The following is a 23521-nucleotide window of genomic DNA, read 5'->3' as shown; positions in this document are numbered from 1 at the left end:
CCCTTCTCTATCTGCTACTCCACCAATCTTCGTGTCATCTGCAAACTGCAACCCTTGTAAATCTTTTCTGAACCCTTTCAAGTTTCACAAAATGACGACTCATATAATTTCAGCCACATTGAGGTATGACTGCCCGTAGCATTTCCAATGTCCATCCTTTTCGCACAATGCTGCAGATTCGTCTGCCACTGGGCATTCGCGGCTGGACGTATCCACAAAGCACGATGCCTTGGAAAGCACTCGATCCGCCGCCTCAGGCGGGCGGCTAAAGAAAGGTGTCCGCGTACGCCTGAGGCGGTGCCACAATTGATGCGTATCATCGCTGTCCAATGGGAAACCACGGAAGACCGGAAGCGGGTTGGACCTCCAGCCAATCAGAGCTCCCAGTGCCTGAATGCGGAAGTTAGACGATGCGCTGATGAAGCTGTTCATTTTTGCCTGGAGTAAGTTGCTGCTCCTCATCTTTGTCTGAATGAAGGCTGAGCTTTCCTCAGACTGAAACATCCTACCCTCTGAAAACATCCGTGAGCATTACACTGTTTTATTTTCAGTTCCTTTCTCGTTCGGGGTTAAATTGTTGACTCGCAAGAATTGAACAATAGGGAAGTGAATCCAGGGAAGGGCCAGATTCGGGAAAGGTAGGCCCAAGATTTCCACTCTCTTGAAATGTGGAGGAGCCGGTGTTGGACTGGGGTGGACTAAGTTAAAGATCACACAACACCAGGTTACAGTCCTGCAGGTTTATTTGGAAGCACTAGCTTTCAGAGCAGGTAGCTGTGGAGCAAAATCGCATGACACAGAATTTATAGCAAAAAGATCTCAGTGTCATGCAACTGATATGATGTATTGAACTACCCTAGATTGTTGTTAACTTTCATCTTTTGGAATGAGTTGCCGGTTTCGGTTCATTAATATGTAAATCCCAGAACTTCTTTTAAATCACATTCTTAAGATAATAAGGTTTTATAATTTAAAAAGTGACATCTCAGCTCAGACGGTGCACTAAAAGTGTGAGGTTCAGTCTGTCTGTATTTCAGTCTTGAGTCAGACTGGTTCTATTTTTGTTCAAAAAAGCACAATCTGCAGGTGGTCAGTCCAAATATCATTTTATAAATTCCTACTTTGGAAATAGAACCAGTCTGATTCAAGATTGGAATACAGACAACTCAAACCTCACATCTTTAATACATTGTCTTTTTTTAATTAAAAACAACCTGAAGCTATCTCAGGAATGTGACTTGGAAGATGTTCTGGTATTTACATTTAATGAATCAAAGCCTGCAGCATATTCTAAAATATTGAAAGACGTAAGAGCAGTCTAGGTTTGTTCAATATATCATTTTAATTGCATGACACTGTGATCTTTTGCTGCAAGTTCTGTGTCTGATGATCCTGCCCCACTAGTTACCTGATGAAGGAGCAGCGCTCTGAAAGCTAGTACTTCCAAATAAACCTGTTGGCCTATAACCTAGTGTTGTGTGATTTTTAACTCTTAAAAGGCCGTGACATCTTTCACTCCCTCAGCCTGACACCTGGTGAACAGAATGACATATTTCTTAATGTTCATAAGTAGAAGGTGTGATTTCCAAGTAAGGGCTGACATGTGATGAGGAAGTACATTAATATAGGATTGAGATATAATCATAGAATCCCTGCAGTGTGGAAACTGACCATCAGGCCCGACAGGTTCACACTGAACCTCTGAAAAGTAACCCACCCAGAGTCATTCCCCTACCCTACATTTGCTCCTGACTAACTTACACTACGGGCAATTTACCATAGCCAATTCATCTACCCTGCACATCCTTGGATTGTGGGAGGAAATGGGAGCACCCGGAGCAAACCCACGCAGACCTGGGGAGAATGTGCAAACTCCACACAGACAATTGCCTGAGGCCTGGAGTTGAATCTGGGTACCTCGTGCTATGAGGCAGCAGTGTTAACCATTGAGCGATTGTGCCACACATAGTCATGGAGAAAGTGAGGACTGCAGATGCTGGAGATCAGAGCTGAAAGTGTGTTGCTGGAAAAGCTCAGCAGGTCAGGCAGCATCCAAGGAACAGGAAAATCGACGTTTCGGACATAAGCCCTTCTTCAGAATTCCTGAATATATTTGATACCAGCATGCTATTGTACCATTCACATGTTGTTTCCAGTCTTGAATGAGAGAATTGCTGTGAAATTCTATATTACAGTGATGGACTCATGGCATAAGAATCCATTCAGCAATTTATATCTGCGACAACTCTCTAGCAATCCAGTCACTCTTTATTTCTCTTGATATATTTGACATACAGCAGGTTCATTTCCCTCAAATGCCTACCCCATTTTATTTTGAAATCTTAGTTTTAGAATCTTAGAATCTTAGTGGGGCGGTACGGTGGCTCAGTGGTTAGTAATACTGCCTCACACCACCAGGGTCCTGAGTTCGATTCCAGCTTTGGGCCACTGTCTGTGTGATGTTTGCATGTTCTCCCCTTGTCTGCGTGGGTTTCCTCCAGGTGCTCCGGTTTCCTCCCACAGTCCAACGATGTGCAAGTCAGGTGAATTGACCATGCTAAATTGCCTGTAGTGTTAGGTGCGTTAGTCAGGGGTTAATATAGGGGAATGGATCAACGTGGGTTGCTCCTCAGAGGGTCGGTGTGGACTTGTTGGGCCGAAGGGCCTGTTTCCACACTAATTTCTCTAATGTTTTAGAATTAGAATTCCTACAGTGTGGGTAGGTGGGCTCATCACTCCTGAAATATCCACTATACACCTGCTTAAAACAACGAGCAAAGTTAGAATCATAGAATCCCTACAATGTGGAAACAGGCCCTTTGGCCCGACAAGTCCACACTGACCCTCCAAAGAGTAAACAACCCAGACCTGTTCCCTATCCCATATTTGCCCCTGACTCATGCACCTAACCGACACATCCCTGAAGACTGTCGGCATAAATCCTGTCAATTTTGAGTCAGTTCTTTGAAATAATTCTTGTCACTTTCTCATATGTCGAGCATTCCAGGTTGTGACCAGTTGCTGCCTAACATTCTTCCTTACACCCTGTTGTGTCATTAATCAAGTGTTTCAATCCTGTTAATTCAAATATTTTTCAACTTGTAATATATCATAAAGAAGCTTAATGTTCCAGGGCATAGATGCTATAGGAAGTATAGAAGGGAGGGCAAGAGAGGAAGGGGAGTACCTATTTTGATGAGGGATAACATTACATCTCTACTTCGGGAGGATATTCCTGGGAATACATCTTGGCAAGTTATTGGGTCGAACTGAGAAATAAGAAAATGATGACTACCAAATTAAGATTGTTCTATGCTTCTCCCCACACAAGTCAGCCAGAAATTAAGAAACAAATTTGCAAGGAGATCTCAGTGATGTGTAAGACTAATAGGCTGGTTATGGTCAGCGATTTTACCTTTTTAAGCATAAACTGGGACTGCCACAGTGTTAGGTTTGAACGGAGAGGAATTTGTTAAGTGCGTACAGGAAAATTTTCTGATTCCTTATGTACCTACTAGAGAAGGTGCAAAGCTTGACCTCCTGTGGGAAATAAGGCAGGACAGGTGACCGAAATGTCAGTGGGGGAGCATTTTGGAGCCAATGACCATAATTCTATCAGTTTAAAAATAGAGATGGAAAAGGATAGACCAAATCTAAAAGTTAAATCGCTAAATTGGAGGAAAGCCAATTTTGACAGTATTGGGCAAAATTTGATTGAGGGCAGATGTTCGCAGGTAAAAGGATGGCTGGAAACAGGGAAGCCTTCAAAAATGAGATACCAAGAGTCCACAGTCAGTATATTCTTGTTAGAGTGAAAGGCAAGGCTGGTCGGCGTAAGAATGTTGGACGACTGGAGAAATTGTGGGTTTGGTTCAGAATAAGATGGAAGCATATGTCAGACACAGACAGCAGGGATTAAGTGAATCCTTAGAAGAGTATAAAGTTAGTGAAACTATACTTTAGCAGGAAGTCAGGATGGCAAAAAGGCAACATGAGATAGCTTTGGCAAATAAGGTTAAGGAGAATCCAAAGAGATTCTCCAAGTCCATGAAGGACAGTAGGGTAACGAGTATGGGGTCCCTCAAAGATCAGCAAGGCAGCCTATGTGTGGAACCACGGGAGATGGGGAAGATAGTAAATGAGTATTTTGCATCAAGAGAGGGACATTGAATAAATAATGACATCTTAAAAAATGTCTATATTACAGAGGAGGAAGTGTTAGATGTCTTAAAACACATAAAGGTGGATAAATTCCTGGGACCTGATCAGGTGTACCCTAGAACTTTGTGGGAAGTGAGGGAAGTGATTGCTGGGCGACTTGCTGAGATATTTGTATTCACGATTGTCACAGGTGAGGTGCTGGAAGACTGGAGGTTGGTTAACGTGGTGCAACTACTTAAGAAAGATGGTAAGGAAAAAACAGGGAACTATAGACCAGTGGTCCTGACATTGGTGGTTGGCAATTTGTTGGAGGGATTCCTGAGGAACAGGAAAGGCAAGGATGGATTAGGGGTAGTCAACATTGTTGTGGACTACGCCAGACCACTCAAAACATTCTTAAGCAGGCAGCTCAGACCATAACGTTGCAACGTGTTTTGGTAAGTGTACAGTGAAAATTACCTGGATTAAAAATTAGCTAGGTTGACTACTAGATTTTAACACAGACAAAATTTATTCACAAAATGACACAATGAAACACAAGAACAGAATAAAGAACCCCTACAGAACTCAACCTATCCAACTGGACTGAATTATGCTGTTTGGAATATACACAACAGTCCCAATAAGCAAACTCCCTTTAGAAACCTGTATAAATGGAACACATGCTTACAGGTTGAAGTTGAAGGGCAGAAATAGAGAGTTTTCACACAGCTCCCTGTTGAATTTTCAACCAATTGAAGACTGAATTAACACTGCTCAGCTAGAGAGCGGACGACTCCTGTTTCATTATACTTCTAAAGTATGACCACTTTGGCCTGAAGTCTCATTTGGTTACGTATAAACAAAAGGCCTCTCAAAATCCTTTTCATCTCTGTACCAAACCAGACTGATCGGAGCCCGGCCCGGTTCATTACTCCTCTGAATAGAATCAAGGACAAAGTATCCTTGAACCAAGAAACAGCTTTTAGAAAAGAAAGGGACCAGCTTTGTGACAACATGGGGAAATCATGGTTCAGGAGCTTGATTGAATTTTTTGAAGAAGTAATGAAGAGGATTAATGAGGACAGAGCAGTGGACAAGGTCAATATGGACTTCAGAAAGGCATTCGACAAGGCTGATCATGATAGATTGATTAGCAAGGTTAGATCTCTTGGATTACAGGGAGAATTAGCCATTTGGTACAGAAGTGGCTCGAAGGTGGAAAGATGTTGTGAAACTTAAAAGAGTTCAGAAAAAAATTTACAAGGATGTGTCAGGGTTGGAGGGTTTGAATAGGCTGGGGCTGTTTTCCCTGGAGTGTCAGAAGCTGAGGGGTGACCCTTATAGAGGTTTATAAAATCATGAGGGGCATAGATAAGGTAAATAGACAAAGTCTTTTCCCTGGGGTGAGGGAGTCCAGAGCTAGGGGGCATAGGTTTAGGGTGAGAGGAGAAAAACTTAAAAACTCAGGGACACCTTTTTCATGCAGAGGGTGGTGAGTTTATGAAATGAGCTGCCAGAGGAAGTGGTGGAGGCTGGTGCAGTTACAACATGGATGGTGTATGAATAGAAAGGGGTTAGAGGGATATGGGCCAATTCCTGGCAAATAGGACGAGAATAAGTTAAGGTTGTCGGGCTGGCACGGATGAGTTGGACCGAAGGGTCAGTTTTCATGCTGTATTTCTCTATGACTCTATGGCTCTATACCAAGCATACAACCATGCGGTATCGAAGAAGCTGTTTCGCCCATTGAGTCTGGACAATAGTCAACAGAAATCCATCAATTAGCATTAAATATCGCCTTTAGAATATTTCTCGTGAATTTTTATCTTGCACTGATAGTGATGACTTTTTAATCTGCTCTTCCAGGATATTTGAAGGGGAGGATTTGAAGGAAGAATTCTGGAACTGACAAGATTTGAAATCAATCAATCTGTCAGGATCTGAATGTCATAGATCTTTAACCATGGAAGAAGAAATATTCCTCTCATCAGTCTGCTTCACAAGGTTTAAAAAATGAATGTGACTGGAGAAAGATTGTGAGACACACATGAATGAGAGTGTTTTAGTGCTCTGACAGTGAAGAAAAGCTGTAACTAATTTAACAGCCTGAAAAAGAAATTATAGTTCATAGCAGAGAGAGGAAGAGAGACCATACGTATGTTCTGTGTGTGTGAACAAGGCTTCAACTGATTGTTAAACCCTGAGAGACACACTCTCAGCATGAATAAATCCTGGAAATGTGGACAATGTGGGGAAGGATTCCCTTCCCCATCTGCACTTGACATTCATGAGCGCAGACACACTGGAGAGAAGCCATTCACCTGTTTCATGTGTGAGAAAGGTTTCATTTCCGTCTCCAATCTGCTAAGACACCAGCAGCTTCACGCTGGCAAGCGACCATTCACCTGCTCTGCATGTGGGAAAGGATTCTGTGATTCACACAACTTGCTGCAACACCAACGGATTCACACTGGGGAGAGGCCATTCGCCTGCTCTCATTGTGGCAAGGGATTCACACAGTTATCCAACCTGCATGTCCACCAGCGCGTTCACACTGGGGAGAAGCCTTTCGTTTGCTCTCAGTGCGGGAGGGGATTCACGCAGTTATCCAATCTGCAAACGCACCAGCGAGTTCACACCGGGGAGAGGCCATTCATCTGCTCTCAGTGCAGGGAAGGATTCTCTCGATTATCCAACTTGCAGAAACACGAGCGAGTTCACACAGGGGAGAGACCGTTCATCTGCTCTCAGTGTGGGAAGGGATTCACACAGTCATCCCACTTGCGGAAACACCAACAGATTCACACCAAGGAGAGGTCATTCACCTGCTCTCAGTGCGGGAAGGGATACAATCGATTCTCCAGTCTGCAGAAACACCAGCGAGATCACCAGTGACTGCAGGAGTGTTTTCTGCTGTTAGTGTTGCTGCCCATCACATTCAGGACCAAACTATGTTGATTCTGCCAGTGGGTGAAGTGGGAGGCTCAGAGGGTTTCTTTCTGCTGGACTGGCCACCTCAGCACTTTGCATCCAATGTGGCGGATGCTTCAAATGCCATAAGGAATTGATGAATGAGAGGAAGGTTTGGGAGGTAGAAGTTCTTCAGTTTACATTTCATGTTCTCCACGTTGGCATGGAGACGGTCATGATAGGCGGTAGTTTTATTTAATTGACGTGGGGATGCTTCTCACAGAAGTTCCTAGGAAATTTGTAAAGGTGGCAGCTCATTTGGAATCGCTTAGGGGGAAAAGAAGCCAGAAGGTTTGCTGAGCTTGGATCTGGAGGAAGAAATCTCCAGTAAGGCTCTCACTGAGTCATGTGGTGGCAGGAAGCTGTTCTACATCAAACAAATGAATGAGGATCAGAAAGGCCATTCAGCCTTTCGACACTGTCTCACCATGTGACAAGATAATGATGGATCGGATTGTCACATCCACTCCCATGTTCCTGTCTGAACCCTCGAAGCGTTGTCCTGAAGATGGTCAAAACAATGGTGCAGAAGACGTAACTGAATCAATGGAACTGATCTGTTTTTACTGGTGGGACGTTTAAAGCAAATTGCTGGAGATCATGGAGTAAATCAGTGTTGATAAAAGCAGATGGTGTTTTTCCAGGCAATGTTGCACCAAAAGGGGAAGCTCCTGAGAAACTCATCCTTCCTAATGCATTTCCCACGAGCGCAAATAGTTGCGAGGGATTTGGAAGCATTTATATATTTGGGGAAGTCATTTCCAGATGTCCAAGAAGGATTTTTATTTGGAGTTGCTGGCTCAGCTGAAATCGTATGAGGGAAAGCTTTGGACCTTTTCATTGTGTTAATGCATGTTATTGCGGGGAAATGTGTGTCGAAGATACTTGCCAGAATATTGTGAATAGTTTTGGGGCCTCTGATTGAAGGACAGATATACTGGGCATTGAGGGTGTGCACTCGGCTGGCCCTAGGCATAGAGGGGCTGCTGAGAGGGGAAGATGAACAGATTGGGCTTGTACATGTTGCAAAATAGAGCAATGATACAGGACCTTACAGAAAAGTGTCTCAGTGGTTAGCGCTGCTGCCTCGCAGTACCAGAGATCGAGGTTCGATTCCGGCCTCGGGTGATTCTCTGTGTGGAGTTGCATGTTCTGCCTGTATCTGCGTGGGTTTCCTCCGGGTGCTCCGGTTTCCCCTCTCAATCCAAAAAGGTGCAGGTTATGATGAATTGGCCATGCTAAATTGCTCCAGAGTGTTCAGGGATGAGTAGATTAGGTGCATTAGTCAGGGGTAAATGTAGAGTGACAGGGTCGGGGTATGGGTCTGGGTGAGTTACTCTTCAGAAGGTCGGTCTGGACTTGTTGGACCAAAGGGCTTGTTTCCACACTGTAGGGATTCTATGATGATTCAGAGATTTGACAGAATAATTGTAAAAAGTTTGTTTTCCCTTGTGGGAAAGTCTAGGACCACACTGTGCACAATCGCAGAATATTTGGTCATTTACTTGAGATAGAGACGAGGGCGAATTTCTTCTCAAAGGTTGTGAGGCTGAAATTCTTTACAAGTGAGACCTATCGGGGCTGGGTTATTACCTATGTTGAAGGCTGAGATAGACTTTTTTTTAAACAAATATTTTTATTAAAGACCTTTGTAAATCTTTTACAAAACATCTATATACAAAAAAAAGAATAACATCAAAACATAGAAAGGTAGAGACAGTACAATGAAGTTATAACGTGACACTATTAGTAATGGACGACCTGCTATTCTACCAAAACAAACGCAATTACTTAATTTGTTTGTAGTTTAGTTTAAGTTAAATAAATATTAAATTAAACTAAATTCAAGCAGCTTAGACTAAATCTTATATCTCACTACTTATTCTATTTCACTTATCACACCTCCACTGAGGCTCTCATCCCTGGGACCACCAGCTATAGTACCCGCGTTCTTTTTCTCCCAGCCTTCCCCTCCCAGGCCCCCACGGCACCCATACTGATTCCCAGAGCTATACCACGGCCCTAAATAATATTACTGATAAGTCTGCATCAATATAATTTAAAAAGGGCCGCCACGTCTTGTGAAACTGCTCTGTTTTGTGGTGCGCCATATTTGTGAGGTAGTCTTGGGGGAGATGCTCCATCACCAGCCTACGCCACCCATAAGACCTGCTGGTTTTTCCGATGTCCAATTCACTACCATGTTCTTCCTCGCACAGTGGGTAAGAATGTTACACGATCTCTTCCCATGTTTCCCCAGAGAGGGCAAATTTGGCAACCCCAAAAGAAGAAATACCAGATCCCTTAGGTCCGTTTTATATCATTCCCTTCTCACCCTAAACCTATGCCCTCTAGTTCTGGACTCCTGCAAACCAGAGAAAAGACTTTCTTTATTTATCCTATCCATATCCCTCATGATTTTATAAACTTCTATAAGATCACCCTCAGTCTCCAATGCTCCAGGGAAAACAGCCCCACTGCTTCAGGCTAACTTAATAAAGACTATATTTTAAAAATGTAATCAAGAGACAGATCTCAATAAAACGTATAATCAAGAGAGAACCCAATACTCACTATTGGAGATCTACAGCAAGGTTACATTTAAAATTACGTATTTAACTGTTTCTGTGCTGTGACCTCTTTCAAACAAGTTCCTCCAAGATCAGTTGTGAATCTTTGAGAAAGAGCTTTGGCAATGTTAAGTATCAGAATGAGAAACTGGGGAGAAATCCCAAGTAAATTCCAGTGGGTTGTGGCATACCTTTGGGTTGAATCCTGAAGAAAGTGAATAAATCTTCCAGATTTCGTGAGATAAAGGGTGTAAAAGTAAAACTGAATTCAAATCTTTACATAGATTGTGTTAAGCTAGGATGTTTCTTTGTTTAATTTTTCATTCACACAATAAAATTTGTTTTTGTTTAGCTGTGAAATGTGGTGCCATGCAACTTTCAATTATTTAATGTAAGTTTGAATTTATTTGTACATTTTGACTGTCCTGACAAACATTGCAAGATTCTTATTCCCTGGGGATGATTGTGACCAGGGTCACTCGGTGAGAATCTCCACAGTGAGGCAGCAGAATCCAGTCAGCCTCAGAAAGTGATGACCAGATTAGATTAGATTACATGACATTACAGTGTGGAAACAGGCCCTTCGGCCCAACAAGTTCACATCGACCCGCCGAAGCGTAACCCACCCATACCCCTACATTTATCCCTTACCTAACACTACGGGGCAATTTTAGCATGGCCAATTCACCTGACCTGCACATCTTTGGACTGGGGGAGGAAACCGGAGCACCCAGAGGAAACCCACGCAGACACGGGGAGAATGTGCAAACTCCACACAGTCAATCGCCTGAGACGGGAATTGAACCCGGGTCTCTGGCGCTGTGAGGCAGCACTGCTAACCACTGTGCCACCATGCCGCCCACAAAAGCACATATTCAAGTTACAAAGTGCGTGGCCAGACGAATTTGTTTTTATGTGACACGGAGCATTAGGTGCCGATCTCTCGTTACCTCTGAAAGGTTACAGGCTGCACGGTGGCAAGCACTGCTGCATTATAGCGCCAGAGACCTGGGTTCGTTTCCAGCCTCTGACGACTGTGTGGAGTTGGCACATTCTCCCCGTGTTACGTGGGTTCCTGCTGGTGCTCCAGTTTCCTCCCAAAGTGCAAAGATGTGAAGGTTAGGTGGATTGGCCATACTAAATTGCCCTTAGTGTTCAAAGATGTGTGGGTTAGGTGTATTAGTCAGGGGTAGGGGGATAGTTCTGGGTGGGTTAGTCTTTGGAGGGTCAGTTTGGACTTGTTGGACTAAATGGCCTGTTTCCACACTGTCAGGATTGTATCAAGTGATGGTGTGTCAGTCAGCTCCTTGAAGTGCTCTGGAGTCACTGTGTCTGCTTTGTGACCACTGGAACCTGTCTCTCCTACAGAATACATGTTGGTTCCTCCCTGTTTTAAAAAATTCTCAAGGTCAGGTTCATAGGAGAGTAGTCTGACACAGAACAAACGACCAAGAGGCGAGTCTGCTAGAATATGAGCATTTTATTCCCCGCAGCGTCGCCACAACCAGGTCTCATACTTACAACGGGTCTGGCTTATACTCACTCTACATGTTACCGGAACTGGGAGCCGTCAGTTCTCGTAGAGCGGTTGCCAACAACCCACGCTCGGCGGTTAAACGTAACCCCGGAGCAGACTCCCGGGTCTGGCTTATACTCACTCTACATGTTACCGGAACTGGGAGCCGTCAGTTCTCGTAGAGCGGTTGCCAACAACCCACGCTCGGCGGTTAAACGTAACCCCGGAGCAGACTCCCCGAACTGGAGACTTTTCCAGCTGATATACTCTTTTCCAGATATAAACATTCATGTGAACAGCAGAGCAAGGCTAAAAAACACATTCCATTCTGGTTACATACAGATAAGAAGATTCACACGGGGAGGTGTGTAATAAGATTCACACGGGACTAAGCAACACCTCCATTCCGGTTAGATTCACACATGTATTGGGACATAATTTTTAACCGTTTCACCACATTCCACTGCTTGGCCCAATACATGTGTTACATTATGATTCACACATGTATTGGGACATAATTTTACACCACACTCCCTTAAATTGGTGTCCTTAGCTGGTAGGGTTTTAGCTGGTGAGAGGAAGAGAGAGCACAGCAGCTCGATAGTTTCGACTCCAGACTGCGAGTGTCTGAAAGACACATACAGCCACAGGCCCTGGACCTGGGATTACTCAATCTCTTGTGGGTGTTGGGGTTCCCAGAAATTGCCTGAATCAGGTGGTGAGGGGAATGTGGGTGGTATCTCGAAATGGGAGACTGCAGACTGGAGGTGGGTCTGGGAATTCTGCGAGCCCCCTCGGTCCGGAAACGTGTTGGTGCTGCTCCCTCCTCCTGCATCCACCACTGGCCACCATGGGATCTTGCTGAGTGCACTCTGGATGCTGCCTTTCTTCTGGAGGAGATTGGGATCTCAACTTTCCAGCAGTCCTTCCCTTTTCTGGGCGCTGCCGACTCAATGGTTGCTCCCCACTGAGGAAAGGTTAACCCTGATTTCTCTCTCTGCCCACTGAGGAAAGGTTAACCCTGATTTCTCTCTCTGCCCACTGAGGAAAGGTTAACCCTGATTTCACTGTCTGCCCACTGAGGAAATGTTAACCCTGATTTCTCTCTCTGGCCACTGAGGAAAGGTTAACCCTGATTTCTCTGTCTGCCCACTGAGGAAATGTTAACCCTGATTTCTCTGTCTGCCCACTGAGGAAATGTTAACCCTGATTTCTCTCTCTGCCCACTGAGGAAAGGTTAACCCTGATTTCTCCCACTGAGGAAAAGTTAACCCTGATTTCTCTCTCTGCCCAGAGGGAAGGTTAATCCTGATTTCTCTCTCCACAGAGGAAAGGTTAACCCTGATTTCTCTCACTGCCCACTGAGGAAAGGTTAACCCTGATTTCTCTGTCTGCCCACTGAGGAAATGTTAACCCTGATTTCTCTCTCTGGCCACTGAGGAAAGGTTAACCCTGATTTCTCTGTCTGCCCACTGAGGAAATGTTAACCCTGATTTCTCTGTCTGCCCACTGAGGAAATGTTAACCCTGATTTCTCTCTCTGCCCACTGAGGAAAGGTTAACCCTGATTTCTCCCACTGAGGAAAAGTTAACCCTGATTTCTCTCTCTGCCCAGAGGGAAGGTTAATCCTGATTTCTCTCTCCACAGAGGAAAGGTTAACCCTGATTTCTCTCACTGCCCACTGAGGAAAGGTTAACTCTGATTTCTCTCTCTGCCCACTGAGGAAAGGTTAATCCTGATTTCTCTGTCTGCCCACTGAGGAAAGGTTAACCCTGATTTTTCTGTCCGCCCACTGAGGAAATGTTAACCCTGATTTCTCTCTCTGCCCACTGAGGAAATGTTAACCCTGATTTCTCTCTCTGCCCACTGAGGAAAGGTTAACTCTGATTTATCTCTCCACTGAGGAAAGGTTAACCCTGATTTCTCTCTCTGCCCACTGAGGAAAGGTTAACCCTGATTTCTCTCTCTGCCCAGAGGAAAGGTTAATCCTGATTTCTCTCTGCACTGAGGAAGGGTAATCCTGATTTCGCTCTCCATTGAGGAAAGGTTAACCCTGATTTCTCTCTGCCCACTGAGGAAAGGTTAACCCTGATTTCTCTCTCTGCCCACTGAGGAAAGGTTAACCCTGATTTCTCTCTGCCCACTGAGGAAAGGTTAACCCTGATTTCTCTCTCTGCCCACTGAGGAAAGGTTAACCCTGATTTCTCTCTCTGCCCACTGAGGAAAGGTTAACCCTGATTTCTCTCTCTGCCCACTGAGGAAAGGTTAACCCTGATTTCTCTGTCTGCCCACTGAGGAAAGGTTAACCCTGATTTCTCTCTCTGCCCACTGAGGAAAGGTTAACCCTGATTTCTCTCTCTGCCCACTGAGGAAAGGTTAACCCTGATTTCTCTCTCTGCCCACTGAGGAAAGGTTAACCCTGATTTCTCCGCCTACGCTGTTGAATCCTGTTTCTGTCCCTGATTGACAGCTGAAAGCGCTGGGAAGAGAGAAAGGCGGAAACGGTCAGAGACGGTTTCTCCGGGGGGGGGGGGGGGTAGCGTCCAGCCAATGGGAGCGAGATAAACTGGTGGGCCACAACGCTGCCAACCAACCGGAGGAAGGTCTCGGGACGACGGGCCAACCAGTAAAAGGGGGCGGGGTGTAAAGCTCTGATTGACAAATGAGGTAAACAAGCGGATCAGGGAAGTGGCAGGATCGGCCCTCGAACGCTGAGCTCGACCAATAAGCAAAACGTGGGGGACCTACACGTGACCGCTTAAATGGCAGTGCCGAGAAAGGGATTGGACAAAATACGGTCAGGAGGCGGACCTTCCAGGACTGTCAGTGATAGGGCGGAGGGGGAAGAGGTGGGCGGGACGTCAAGTAAGGCAGGCGGCCTGACCAATCGGAAGGAGGTTGAGGTAGGCGGGAACCTATGATGGACATGCGGCGGGTGGTCCAATCAGACGCCGGGTTGTGGGGAGATGGGAGCTGACTGGCAGGTCTCCAGGCCAATAGGAGGAGGCGGCGCGGATCCGGGCTCCGTTTGGAAGGAAAATGGCGGCGAAGGTGAGGACGGAGAGAATGAGACTGAGAAGTCTTCGCCCTCGAGCCCCTTCCACCCAATGACACTTCCCGTCCCCCCCCCCCCCCCACAGACCCTTCCCGTCCCCCCCCCCCCCCCCCCACAGACCCTTCCTGTCCCTCTCCCCCCCACAGACCCTGTCCCTGTCCCCCCCCACAGACCCTGTCCCTGTCCCCCCCCACAGACCCGGTCCCTGTCCCCCCCCCACAGACCCGGTCCCTGTCCCCCCCCACAGACCCGGTCCCTGTCCCCCCCCCACAGACCCTGTCCCTGTCCCCCCCCACAGACCCTGTCCCTGTCCCCCCCCCCCCCACAGACCCTGTCCCTGTCCCCCCCCACAGACCCGGTCCCTGTCCCCCCCCACAGACCCTGTCCCTTCCCCCCCCCCCCCCCCCCCCAGACCCTTCTTGTCCCTGTACCCCCCCAAAGACCCTTCCTGTCCCTGTCCCCCCCTGCAACAGACCCTTCCTGTCCCTGTCCCCCCCCACCCAACAGACCCTTCCTGTCCCTGTCCCCCCCCCCCAACAGACCCTTCCTGTCCCTGTCCCTGTCCCCCCCCCCAACAGACCCTTCCTGTCCCTGTCCCCACCCAACAGACCCTTCCTGTCCCTGTCCCCACCCAACAGACCCTTCCTGTTCCTGTCTCACCCCCCCCCAACAGACCCTTCCTGTCCCTGTCCCCACCCAACAGACCCTTCCTGTTCCTGTCTCCCCCCAACAGACCCTTCCTCTCCCTGTCTCCCCCCAACAAACCCTTCCTGTCCCCCCCCCTCCCAACAGACCCTTCCTGTCCCTTCCCACCCCCCCAGACCCTTCTTGTCCCTGTCCCCCCCCAAAGACCCTTCCTGTTCCTGTCTCCCCCCCCACACACAGGCCCTTCCTGTCCTTGATCCCCCCCCACAGACCCTTCCTGTCCTTGTCCCCCCCCCCACAGACCCTTCCTGTCCTTGTCCCCCCCCCCCCCCCACAGACCCTTCCTGTCCTTGTCCCCCCCCACAGACCCTTCCTGTCCTTGTCCCCCCCCCAGACCCTTCCTGTCCTTGTTCTCCCCCCCCCACAGACCCTTCCTGTCCTTGTTCTCCCCCCCCCCCCACAGACCCTTCCTGTCCTTGTTCTTCCCCCCCCCACAGACCCTTCCTGTCCTTGTTCCCCCCCCCCCCACAGACCCTTCCTGTCCTTGTTCCCCCCCCCCCACAGACCCTTCCTGTCCTTGTTCCCCCCCCCACAGACCCTTCCTGTCCTTGTTCCCCCCCCCCACAGACCCTTCCTGTCCTTGTTCCCCCCCCCACAGACCCTTCCTGTCCTTGTTCCCCCCCCCACAGACCCTTCCTGTCCTTGTTCCCCCCCCCACAGACCCTTCCTGTCCTTGTTCCCCCCCCCCACAGACCCTTCCTGTCCTTGTTCCCCCCCCACAGACCCTTCCTGTCCTTGTTCCCCCCCCCACAGACCCTTCCTGTCCCTGTTCCCCCCCCACAGACCCTTCCTGTCCTTGTTCCCCCCCCACAGACCCTTCCTGTCCTTGTTCCCCCCCCATCAGTCCCTTCCTGTCCCTGTCCCTGTCCCCCCAACAGACCCTTCCTGTCCCTGTCCCCCCCTGCAACAGACCCTTCCTGTCCCCCCCCCAACAGACCCTTCCTGTCCCCCCCCCAACAGACCCTTCCTGTCCCTGTCCCCCCCCCCAACAGACCCTTCCTGTCCCTGTCCCCCCCCAACAGACCCTTCCTGTCCCTGTCCCCCCCAACAGACCCTTCCTGTCCCTGTCCCCCTCCAACAGACCCTTCCTCTCCCTGTCTCCCCCCCAACAGGCCCTTCCTCTCCCTGTCCCCCCCCCCAACAGGCCCTTCCTCTCCCTGTCCCCCCCCCCAACAGAAACTTCCTGTCCCTGTTTCCCCCCCACAGACCCTTCCTGTCCCTTCCCCCCCCCCCCAACAGACCCTTCCTGACCCTGTCTTTCCCACCCCCACCCAACAGACCCTTCCTGTCGCTGTCTCCCCCCCCCCCCCAACAGACCCTTCCTGTCCCTGTCTTCTCCCCCCCCCCCCACCACAGACCCTTCCTGTCCTTGTTCCCCCCCCCGCAACAGACCCTTCCTGTGCCTGTTCCCCCCCCACAGACACTTCCTGTCCAATACCCCCACCCACAGACCCTTCCTGTCCCAGTTTCTCCCCCCCCCCACAGACCCTTCCTGTCCCTGTTTCCCCCCCCCCCCACAGACCCTTCCTGTCCCTGTTTCCCCCCCCCCCCCTCAGACCCTTCCTGTCCCTGTTTCCCCCCCCCCCCCGCAGACCCTGCCTCTCCCCCCCCCGCAGACCCTGCCTCTCCCCCCCCGCAGACCCTGCCTCTCCCCCCCCCGCAGACCCTGCCTCTCCCCCCCCCCCCCCGCAGACCCTGCCTCTCCCCCCCCCCGCAGACCCTGCCTCTCCCCCCCCCCCACAGACCCCGCCTCCCCCCCCCCCCCCCCCGCAGACCCGGCCTCTCTCCCCCCCCCCGCAGACCCTGCCTCTCCCCCCCCTGCAGACCCTGCCTCCCCCCCCCGCAGACCCTGCCTCCCCCCCCCGCAGACCCTGCCTCCCCCCCCCCCCCCCCCCGCAGACCCTGCCTCCCCCCCCCCCCCCCCGCAGACCCCGCCTCCCCCCCCCCCCCCCCCCCCCCCGCAGACCCGGCCTCTCTCCCCCCCCCCCGCAGACCCTGCCTCTCCCCCCCCTGCAGACCCTGCCTCTCCCCCCCGCAGACCCTGCCTCCCCCCCCCCGCAGACCCTGCCTCCTCCCCCCCCCCCCCCCGCAGACCCTGCCTCTTCCCCCCCCCCCCCACAGACCCCGCCTCCCCCCCCCCCCCCCCCCGCAGACCCGGCCTCTCTCCCCCCCCCTGCAGACCCTGCCTCTCCCCCCCCTGCAGACCCTGCCTCTCCCCCCCGCAGACCCTGCCTCTCCCCCCCGCAGACCCTGCCTCCCCCCCCCCCCCGCAGACCCTGCCTCTCCCCCCCCCCGCAGACCCTGCCTCTCCCCCCCCCCCCCCGCAGACCCTGCCTCTCCCCCCCCCCCCCGCAGACCCTGCCTCTCTCTCCCCCCCCCCCCCGCAGACCCTGCCTGTTTATGTCTCCCCCCCCCCACCACACAGATCCTTCTTATCCCAATTCTTCCCCCCCCCCCCACCAGCCTTCCAGTCCTTGTTTTCTTCCCCCCGACCCTTCCTGTCCCTGTCTCCCCCCGGCCCCCCCCCCCCCCCCAACCTTCCTGTCCCTGATTTCACCCCTCAGACCCTTCCTGTCCTTGTTTTCTCCCCGAACCTTCCTGTCCCTTATTTCACCCTCAGACCCTTCCTGTCCTTGTTTTCTCCCCGAACCTTCGTGTCCCTGTTTTCGCCCGCCCCAGCCTTCCTGTCCCTGTTTGTCCCCCCCCCCCGACCCTTCCTGTTGCTGTCTCCACCCCCCAGACCCTTCCTGTTCCTGTCCCTGTCCCACCCCCCACCCCCAGACCATTCCTGCCCCCCCACTTCCCAGACTCTTCCTGTCCCCGTTCCCCCCTGACTCTTCCTGCCCCCTCTTACCCCCCGCCCCCCAGACCATTTCAGTACCTGTCTTCCCCCCCGAGACTTCCTGACCTTGTTTCTTCCCCCCCCCCCACCCCTCCCCGAGCCTTCCTGTCCCTGTTTTCGCCTCCCCCAGCCTTCCTGTCCCTGTTTGTCCCCCCCCCCCCCCAGACCCTTCCTGTCGCTGTTTCCCCCCCCAAGACCTTCCTGTCGCTGACTCCACCCACCAGACCCCTCCTGTCGCTGTCCCCACCCCCCAGAACCCTTCCTGTATCTGTCTCCCCCCCCCAGCCCTCAGACCCTTCCTGTACCTCCCCCCATCCCCCAGACCCTTCCTGTCCCTGTCCCCGTCCCACCCCCCAGACCGTTCCTGTCCTTGTCCCCATCCAGCTGTCTCATACATGTCTGTGCACCACCACTTCCTGAGGAGGGCTCTCAGTAAGGATTTTTTCCCCCCTAGCTCCATATCTGATGGCTCTTTCCATACTCACACCGCCCTGTGTGTGTGTGTGTGAGAAAGGTTAACCCACAGGCCACACTTTAAACCTTTTTCCCCTCTCCCTAAACCCACCCCACATCCAGCCCAGCTCAGGGAGAAAACCTTGACAAAGTGAGCACTGCAGATGCTGGAGAGTCAGAGTGGAAACATGTGGCACTGGAAATGCAGTACATTATCCTCTGCTATTTCTACCACCTACAGTCAGACCCCACCATTACCAGAGATAGATTTCCCCTCCCACATGGTCAACGATGCCCTCAAGTGCATCTCCTCCACTTCCCACACCTCCATCCTCGAACCCCAACCCTCTCAACTGCAACAAGGACAGAACGCCCCGGTCCTCACCTTTCATCCCACCAACTTCCTTACACAATATACAAACAGATCCCACCACCAGAGATATATTTCCCTCCCCACCCCTATCTGCATTCCCTAGAGACCATTCCCTCTGAGTCTCTTGCCACCACAGGGGGTGTAGAATCTATGCCCACACCTCCCCCCTCGCCTCTGTTCAGGCCGCAAAGGATCCTTCCGCATCCTGCACATCCAAACACCTCATTTACTGTCGATGTGGTGTCCTGTACCTCTGGGAGATAGGACGCCAACCTCATGGAACGTTTTGGGAACATCTCCGGGACATGCATCAAACAACTCTTCTCTTTCCCCCACCTCTCCCTGTGGCTGACCACTTCAGCTCTCCCTTGCACTCCACCAAGGGCATATAAATCCTGGGCTTCCTCCACCGGCAAATCCAAGCCACCCGACCCATGGAGGAAGAATGCCCTCATCTTCCGCCTTATGACCCTCCAACCATATGGCATCAACATCGATTTCACCAGTTTCCAAATCTCCCCTCCTCGCATTTTATCCCAGATCCAATCCGCCAACTCGGCACTGTCTTCTTGAACTGTCCTACTTGTCCATCTTCCTTCCCACCTATCCGCTCCACCCTCCCCTCCGACCTATCACTGTCACCCTCCCACCTTCCTGTCCCTATCGCTTTTCCAGCTACTTTCCCCCAGCCCCACCCCCATCCCAAAATTTTCCCTCAGCCCCTTTTCCTCTCCCTTACACCCTCCACGTTCCTGATGAAGGTCTCATGCCTGAAACGTTGACTGTCGTGCTCCTCAGATGCTGCCTGACTGGCTGTGCTTTTCCAGCATCACTCTTTTTGACTGGGGAAAAGACCTTGTTTATTTACCCTATCCATGCCCCTTAAGATTTTACAAACCTCTATAAGGTCGCCCCTCAGCCTCTGACTCTCCAGGGAAAGCAGCCCCAGCCTATTCAGCCTCTCCCTCTAGCCCAAACCCTCCAAACCTGACACAATTCTTGTAGATTCTTTCTGCACCCTCTCAACAGCCTTCCTGTGGAAGGAGACTGAAATATGCTAAAAGTGGCCTCACCCATGTCCTCTACAGCCGTAAGTTTACCACCCAAATCAATGTTATGCCCAATGAAGGCAAGTGTGGCAAAGGTTTTCTTCACTGGCCTGTCTACCTGCAATTCCACTTTCAAGGAACTCTGCACCTAGACCCTCGTCTCCTTGTTTGGCAACTGTCCTCAGAACCTGAACATTTACTGGATTAATCCTGCCCTGGTTTGCCCTACCAAACTGCAGCAAATCACAATCTTTTCAATTAAACTCTATCTACCACTTCTTTCTAGTTGGCTTGTTTGATCAAGGTCCATTTTTCTCTCGTACTGATTGTGAAGGTGTGTGTTGGCCGTGTTGGTGCGAGCCCGTGTTAGTGTCGGGCCCTGTCAATGTTGGCGTGTTTAGGTGCTGGCACATGTTGTGTCAGGGCATGTAGGTGCTGGTGTGTGTCAGTGCGTGTAGGGTGCTGATGCATTTTGGTCCTGTCGGTGCTGGTCCTAACTGTCTTGTTCTCATCTTTCTTCAGCGAGATGTCAGCAGTGACAGTGACAGTGAGCTGGAGCTGATCGATTGCCCTCGTCATGTCCGCCAGCCCCGCGTCAAACATCGCAGAATCCTCGACAGCACCAACGTACTAACTGTCCCCATTTACACCGGACGGGTAAGTCCCTCGTGCAGGCACTGCCCCTCACCCCCCACTCGGGGTCCCCCTGTTGGCATTTGCCACAATGATCTCTCCCCCCCACCCCCCACCTCCACCCCACCCCGCGTCGTAGTTTTTTGGCATAACCCCACCAGCTTCTCCCTTTAGGCAGACCCTCTCTTCCCCATCCTGGATCGCATCTCTCCCATTGTCCCCCTCAGGTCTGATGCAGCAACTCTCTGTCGAGCAAGTTGCTGACAGACAAGAGGGCCTTTGCTGTTGAGCTCTGGCCTCTCCCCTCTGCACCGATTGTGTGATGATGCCGTCACTTTAAGAAGGCCATTATGTCATAAGCTTTTATTTGAAGAGAGAGTGTAAAGACAGAGGTGCCGAAGAGTCGAGATGAAAAATGGAAGGGGAGTGGCCAGTTCTCCCAGTTTGGGTGGCTTCTAGTTTATTTTCAACTGTCGCAGCCACATGGTGTGTGTGATTCCAGGAGATTTGCAAGTTTCAGCAAAGAATTCCTGAGAGTTTCTCCTGCAGACTCCATCTCCTGCCTGGAAGAAGCTGTGTTTGCTTTTACCTTCTCTTGCTGAGGAGTTTGTTTCTCGGCAACCCTCTCCCGCAATGCAAAGCCGCACAGGCAGTCAGGCTAATCCAGTTCAGTCAATGCACTGTTTGTGAGAGAATGCCACAGAGATAGAGAGGGGTCCTTCCTCAACTTCCCTCACTGTTTTGCACCCTGGCCCCAGCCATTCCCTGTCGTCTTACTCACACGCTCCCACCTGCTGATCCAGTGAACCTGTCCTGTTCATTAATTTATCTCTCTCTGTCCCTCCCCCTCCCTCGGCCTCTCCCTCTCACCATATTTCACCCTCTGCCTCTGTCCCTTCCTCCTCACTCTATCCCTCATCTGCCTCCCTGCCACCCCGCTCTTTCCCCTCCCTTTGTCTCCCCCTCCAACTATTTCTCCTGCTCCCCCTCTGCCTCTGCCTGTTTCCCCCTCACCATGTCCCTCCCCTGCCCACCCCCTGCCCCTCTCCCCCCAGGTCAGCCGCACGTTGACTCTGTACCAGGAGAATCCCGAAGAGGTGGACCGGGTTTTCCAGCGGCTGGGGCGGGAGGCCGGTAAGTTGTTTTGGGGGGTTGTTGGGGTGCGGGCGAGGGTGGGGGATCCCCCACCGCAAACCTAGTCCCCTCCCACCATAAATCCAATTCCCCCCCCCCCCCCCCCAAACACACTCCCCGACCATATATCCAGTTCCCCCAGCCGACAACACCCCCCCCGCAGTGAACCCAGTTCGCCCCAACACCGTAATCCCAGTCTCCTCCACCCCAACACCCCACAGTACACCCAGTCCCCTCCAACCTGCCACCCCACAATAAACTCAGTTGCCTCCCACCCCAACACCCCTCCCCCATGAACCCTGTCTCCCCTCCCCACCCTGTCAACACCCTGCACTGTAAATCCAGTCCCCCCCACCCTCACTCAATGTAAACGCAGTTGCCCCACTGTAAACCTCATCCCTCCTGACAACACCCCCACTGTAAACCCAGTATCCCCCCCGACAGCATACTCCAAACGATAAATCAAGTGCCTCCCACTGTAAGCACAGTCCTCCCCACTCGACAACACCCCCACCATAAAACTAGTCCCTCCCACCGTATAACCAGTCCTTCAGCCCCCCCCGACAATACCCTCACCGTAAACCCAGTCCCTCCCTGAGAATACCCCACCGTAAACACAGTCCCCTTCCACCAGAAACCCAGTATCCCACTTCTCTCCCCACCCCCCCCCCCCCCCACAACAATACCCCCTCCACCCTAAACCCAGTCTTTTTTTTCCCACCCTGAACAGGTAAAGCCCCCCCCCCCCCCTTCCCATTAGCCTTGGTGAGCTGTTGAACTGCAGGAGTCTTCACTGTTCCCTTCTCGTTTGTGTCTGCAACCTTTGGGCCTAGCCCCCCCCGCATCCACTGTAGCCCCTGCCCCCTGGGTCAGATCAATCTGCCTCCATTTTCTGGCCATTGCCCCCTTAGTCCTCTGCTGCAGACACTGCACCAAGTATTGGACAGAAGGGCCTCAACCCCAGGGGAGTTGCAGCTGTGTATGATATGGCATTTGGGGAGGGAACGGGTGGGGACTGGTTGGCGGATGGGACGGGATGGGTTGGGCTTGTTCCCAGTCGGTTCGAAACCCCACTCGCTAAATTTCCACCCTCTCCCCCCACACACCCCTCCCCAATCCTCTCAACAGTCCACTCCCTGGGGTGACGCTCTGACTGCCTTGACTGTTTCGCCCCTCCTCCTCCCCCAGATTCCCGAGGATGATCCAGACGAAGACAGCACGTCAGAGAGTAGACAGGATAGGAAAAGGAACGTCTGCCCCCACAGGCCCAGGGGAGGTCCCTGTACTCTGACTCGGAGCAGGATGAGGATCTGAATCTGAGTGTGTAAGGACTTGGGGTTCACCCATCAGACACAGCCGCTCCCTTTCAGTGCACCTCTCCACAGGTCTGTCTCCCTGTCCTCCCCTCACCTCACTATCTCCCTCCCTCACTGTCTCCCTCCCTCCCTCCTTGCTTCAGTCTCTGTCCTGACGGGCCCATTCCACACATTCATCTCTCGCTCTGCCCTCCTGATGGCTGTGTGTCTGTCCCCATGCTCGTGTTGCTCCTCATTCGCCCCCCCCTTGCCGTCTAAGCTCACATTCTCGGAACCCGTCTGGCAGTCTGTCCCCACTCTCTGGGACCCCCCCTCTCCGGAAGTCTGTCTCATGCTCTGTGTTCCCCCGCACCCCGGACAGATTGTCCCCGCTGTCTGGGATTTCCCCCCCCCACCCCCAGCAGTTTGCCCATGCACTGGTTTCCCCCCACCCTGGCAGTCTCTCCCCACGCTCTGGGCTCTTCTTCCACCCGGCAGTCTGTCCCCACGCTCTGTGCTCTTCCCCACCCCCACACTGCAGTCTGTCCCCATGCTCTGGGCTCTTCCCCCACCCTGGCAGTCTGTCCCCATGCTCTGGGCTCTTCCCCCACCCCCACCCCGCCAGTCTGTCTCCACGCTCTGGGCTCTTCCCCACCCACCCCTGCCCCTTAGCAGTCTGTACCCACTTTCTGGGTCGCGCCCTGGCTCTCTTGCCCTCTCGCAATTTCTCTCCCCTTCTGTTGCTGTAACACTATCCTGCACTCTGTTCCTGTCATCCTGATT

General features: G+C 51.6%; 1 protein-coding gene across 2 annotated transcripts; it reads left to right on the top strand.

Annotated features, from left to right (window-relative positions):
* Positions 1 to 411: 411 nt before the first annotated feature.
* Positions 412 to 20335, top strand: LOC122544458 (uncharacterized). Of its 2 annotated transcripts, none has more exons than XR_015754022.1 (3): positions 412 to 524; positions 10036 to 10074; positions 20199 to 20335. XR_015754022.1 is itself a non-coding variant. In XM_087981786.1 (3 exons), the coding sequence occupies exon 2, from the start codon at positions 6364 to 6366 to the stop codon at positions 7036 to 7038; it is 675 nt and encodes a 224-aa protein (XP_087837912.1). In that variant the 5' UTR covers positions 425 to 524; positions 6010 to 6363; the 3' UTR covers positions 7039 to 10074; positions 20199 to 20335. The 2 variants fall into 2 exon arrangements, 1 of the variants encoding a protein (XP_087837912.1); XM_087981786.1 differs by having other exon boundaries at positions 425 to 524; positions 6010 to 10074.
* The last annotated feature ends 3186 nt before the right edge of the window (positions 20336 to 23521 follow it).

Source organism: Chiloscyllium plagiosum, unplaced genomic scaffold, assembly GCF_037043375.1.
Source record: "Chiloscyllium plagiosum isolate Xiang-an unplaced genomic scaffold, Cpla_swu_hap1 HiC_scaffold_41, whole genome shotgun sequence".
NCBI lineage: Eukaryota > Metazoa > Chordata > Chondrichthyes > Orectolobiformes > Hemiscylliidae > Chiloscyllium > Chiloscyllium plagiosum.
The sequence above is the reverse complement of the archived record's forward strand: the minus strand, read 5'-3'. Positions and strand labels throughout refer to the sequence as shown.

What these genes read in the sequence shown, in the direction of transcription:
- LOC122544458 (XM_087981786.1), top strand. Translation starts at nt 6,364, where the DNA reads ATGAATAAATCCTGGAAATGTGGACAATGTGGGGAAGGATTCCCTTCC.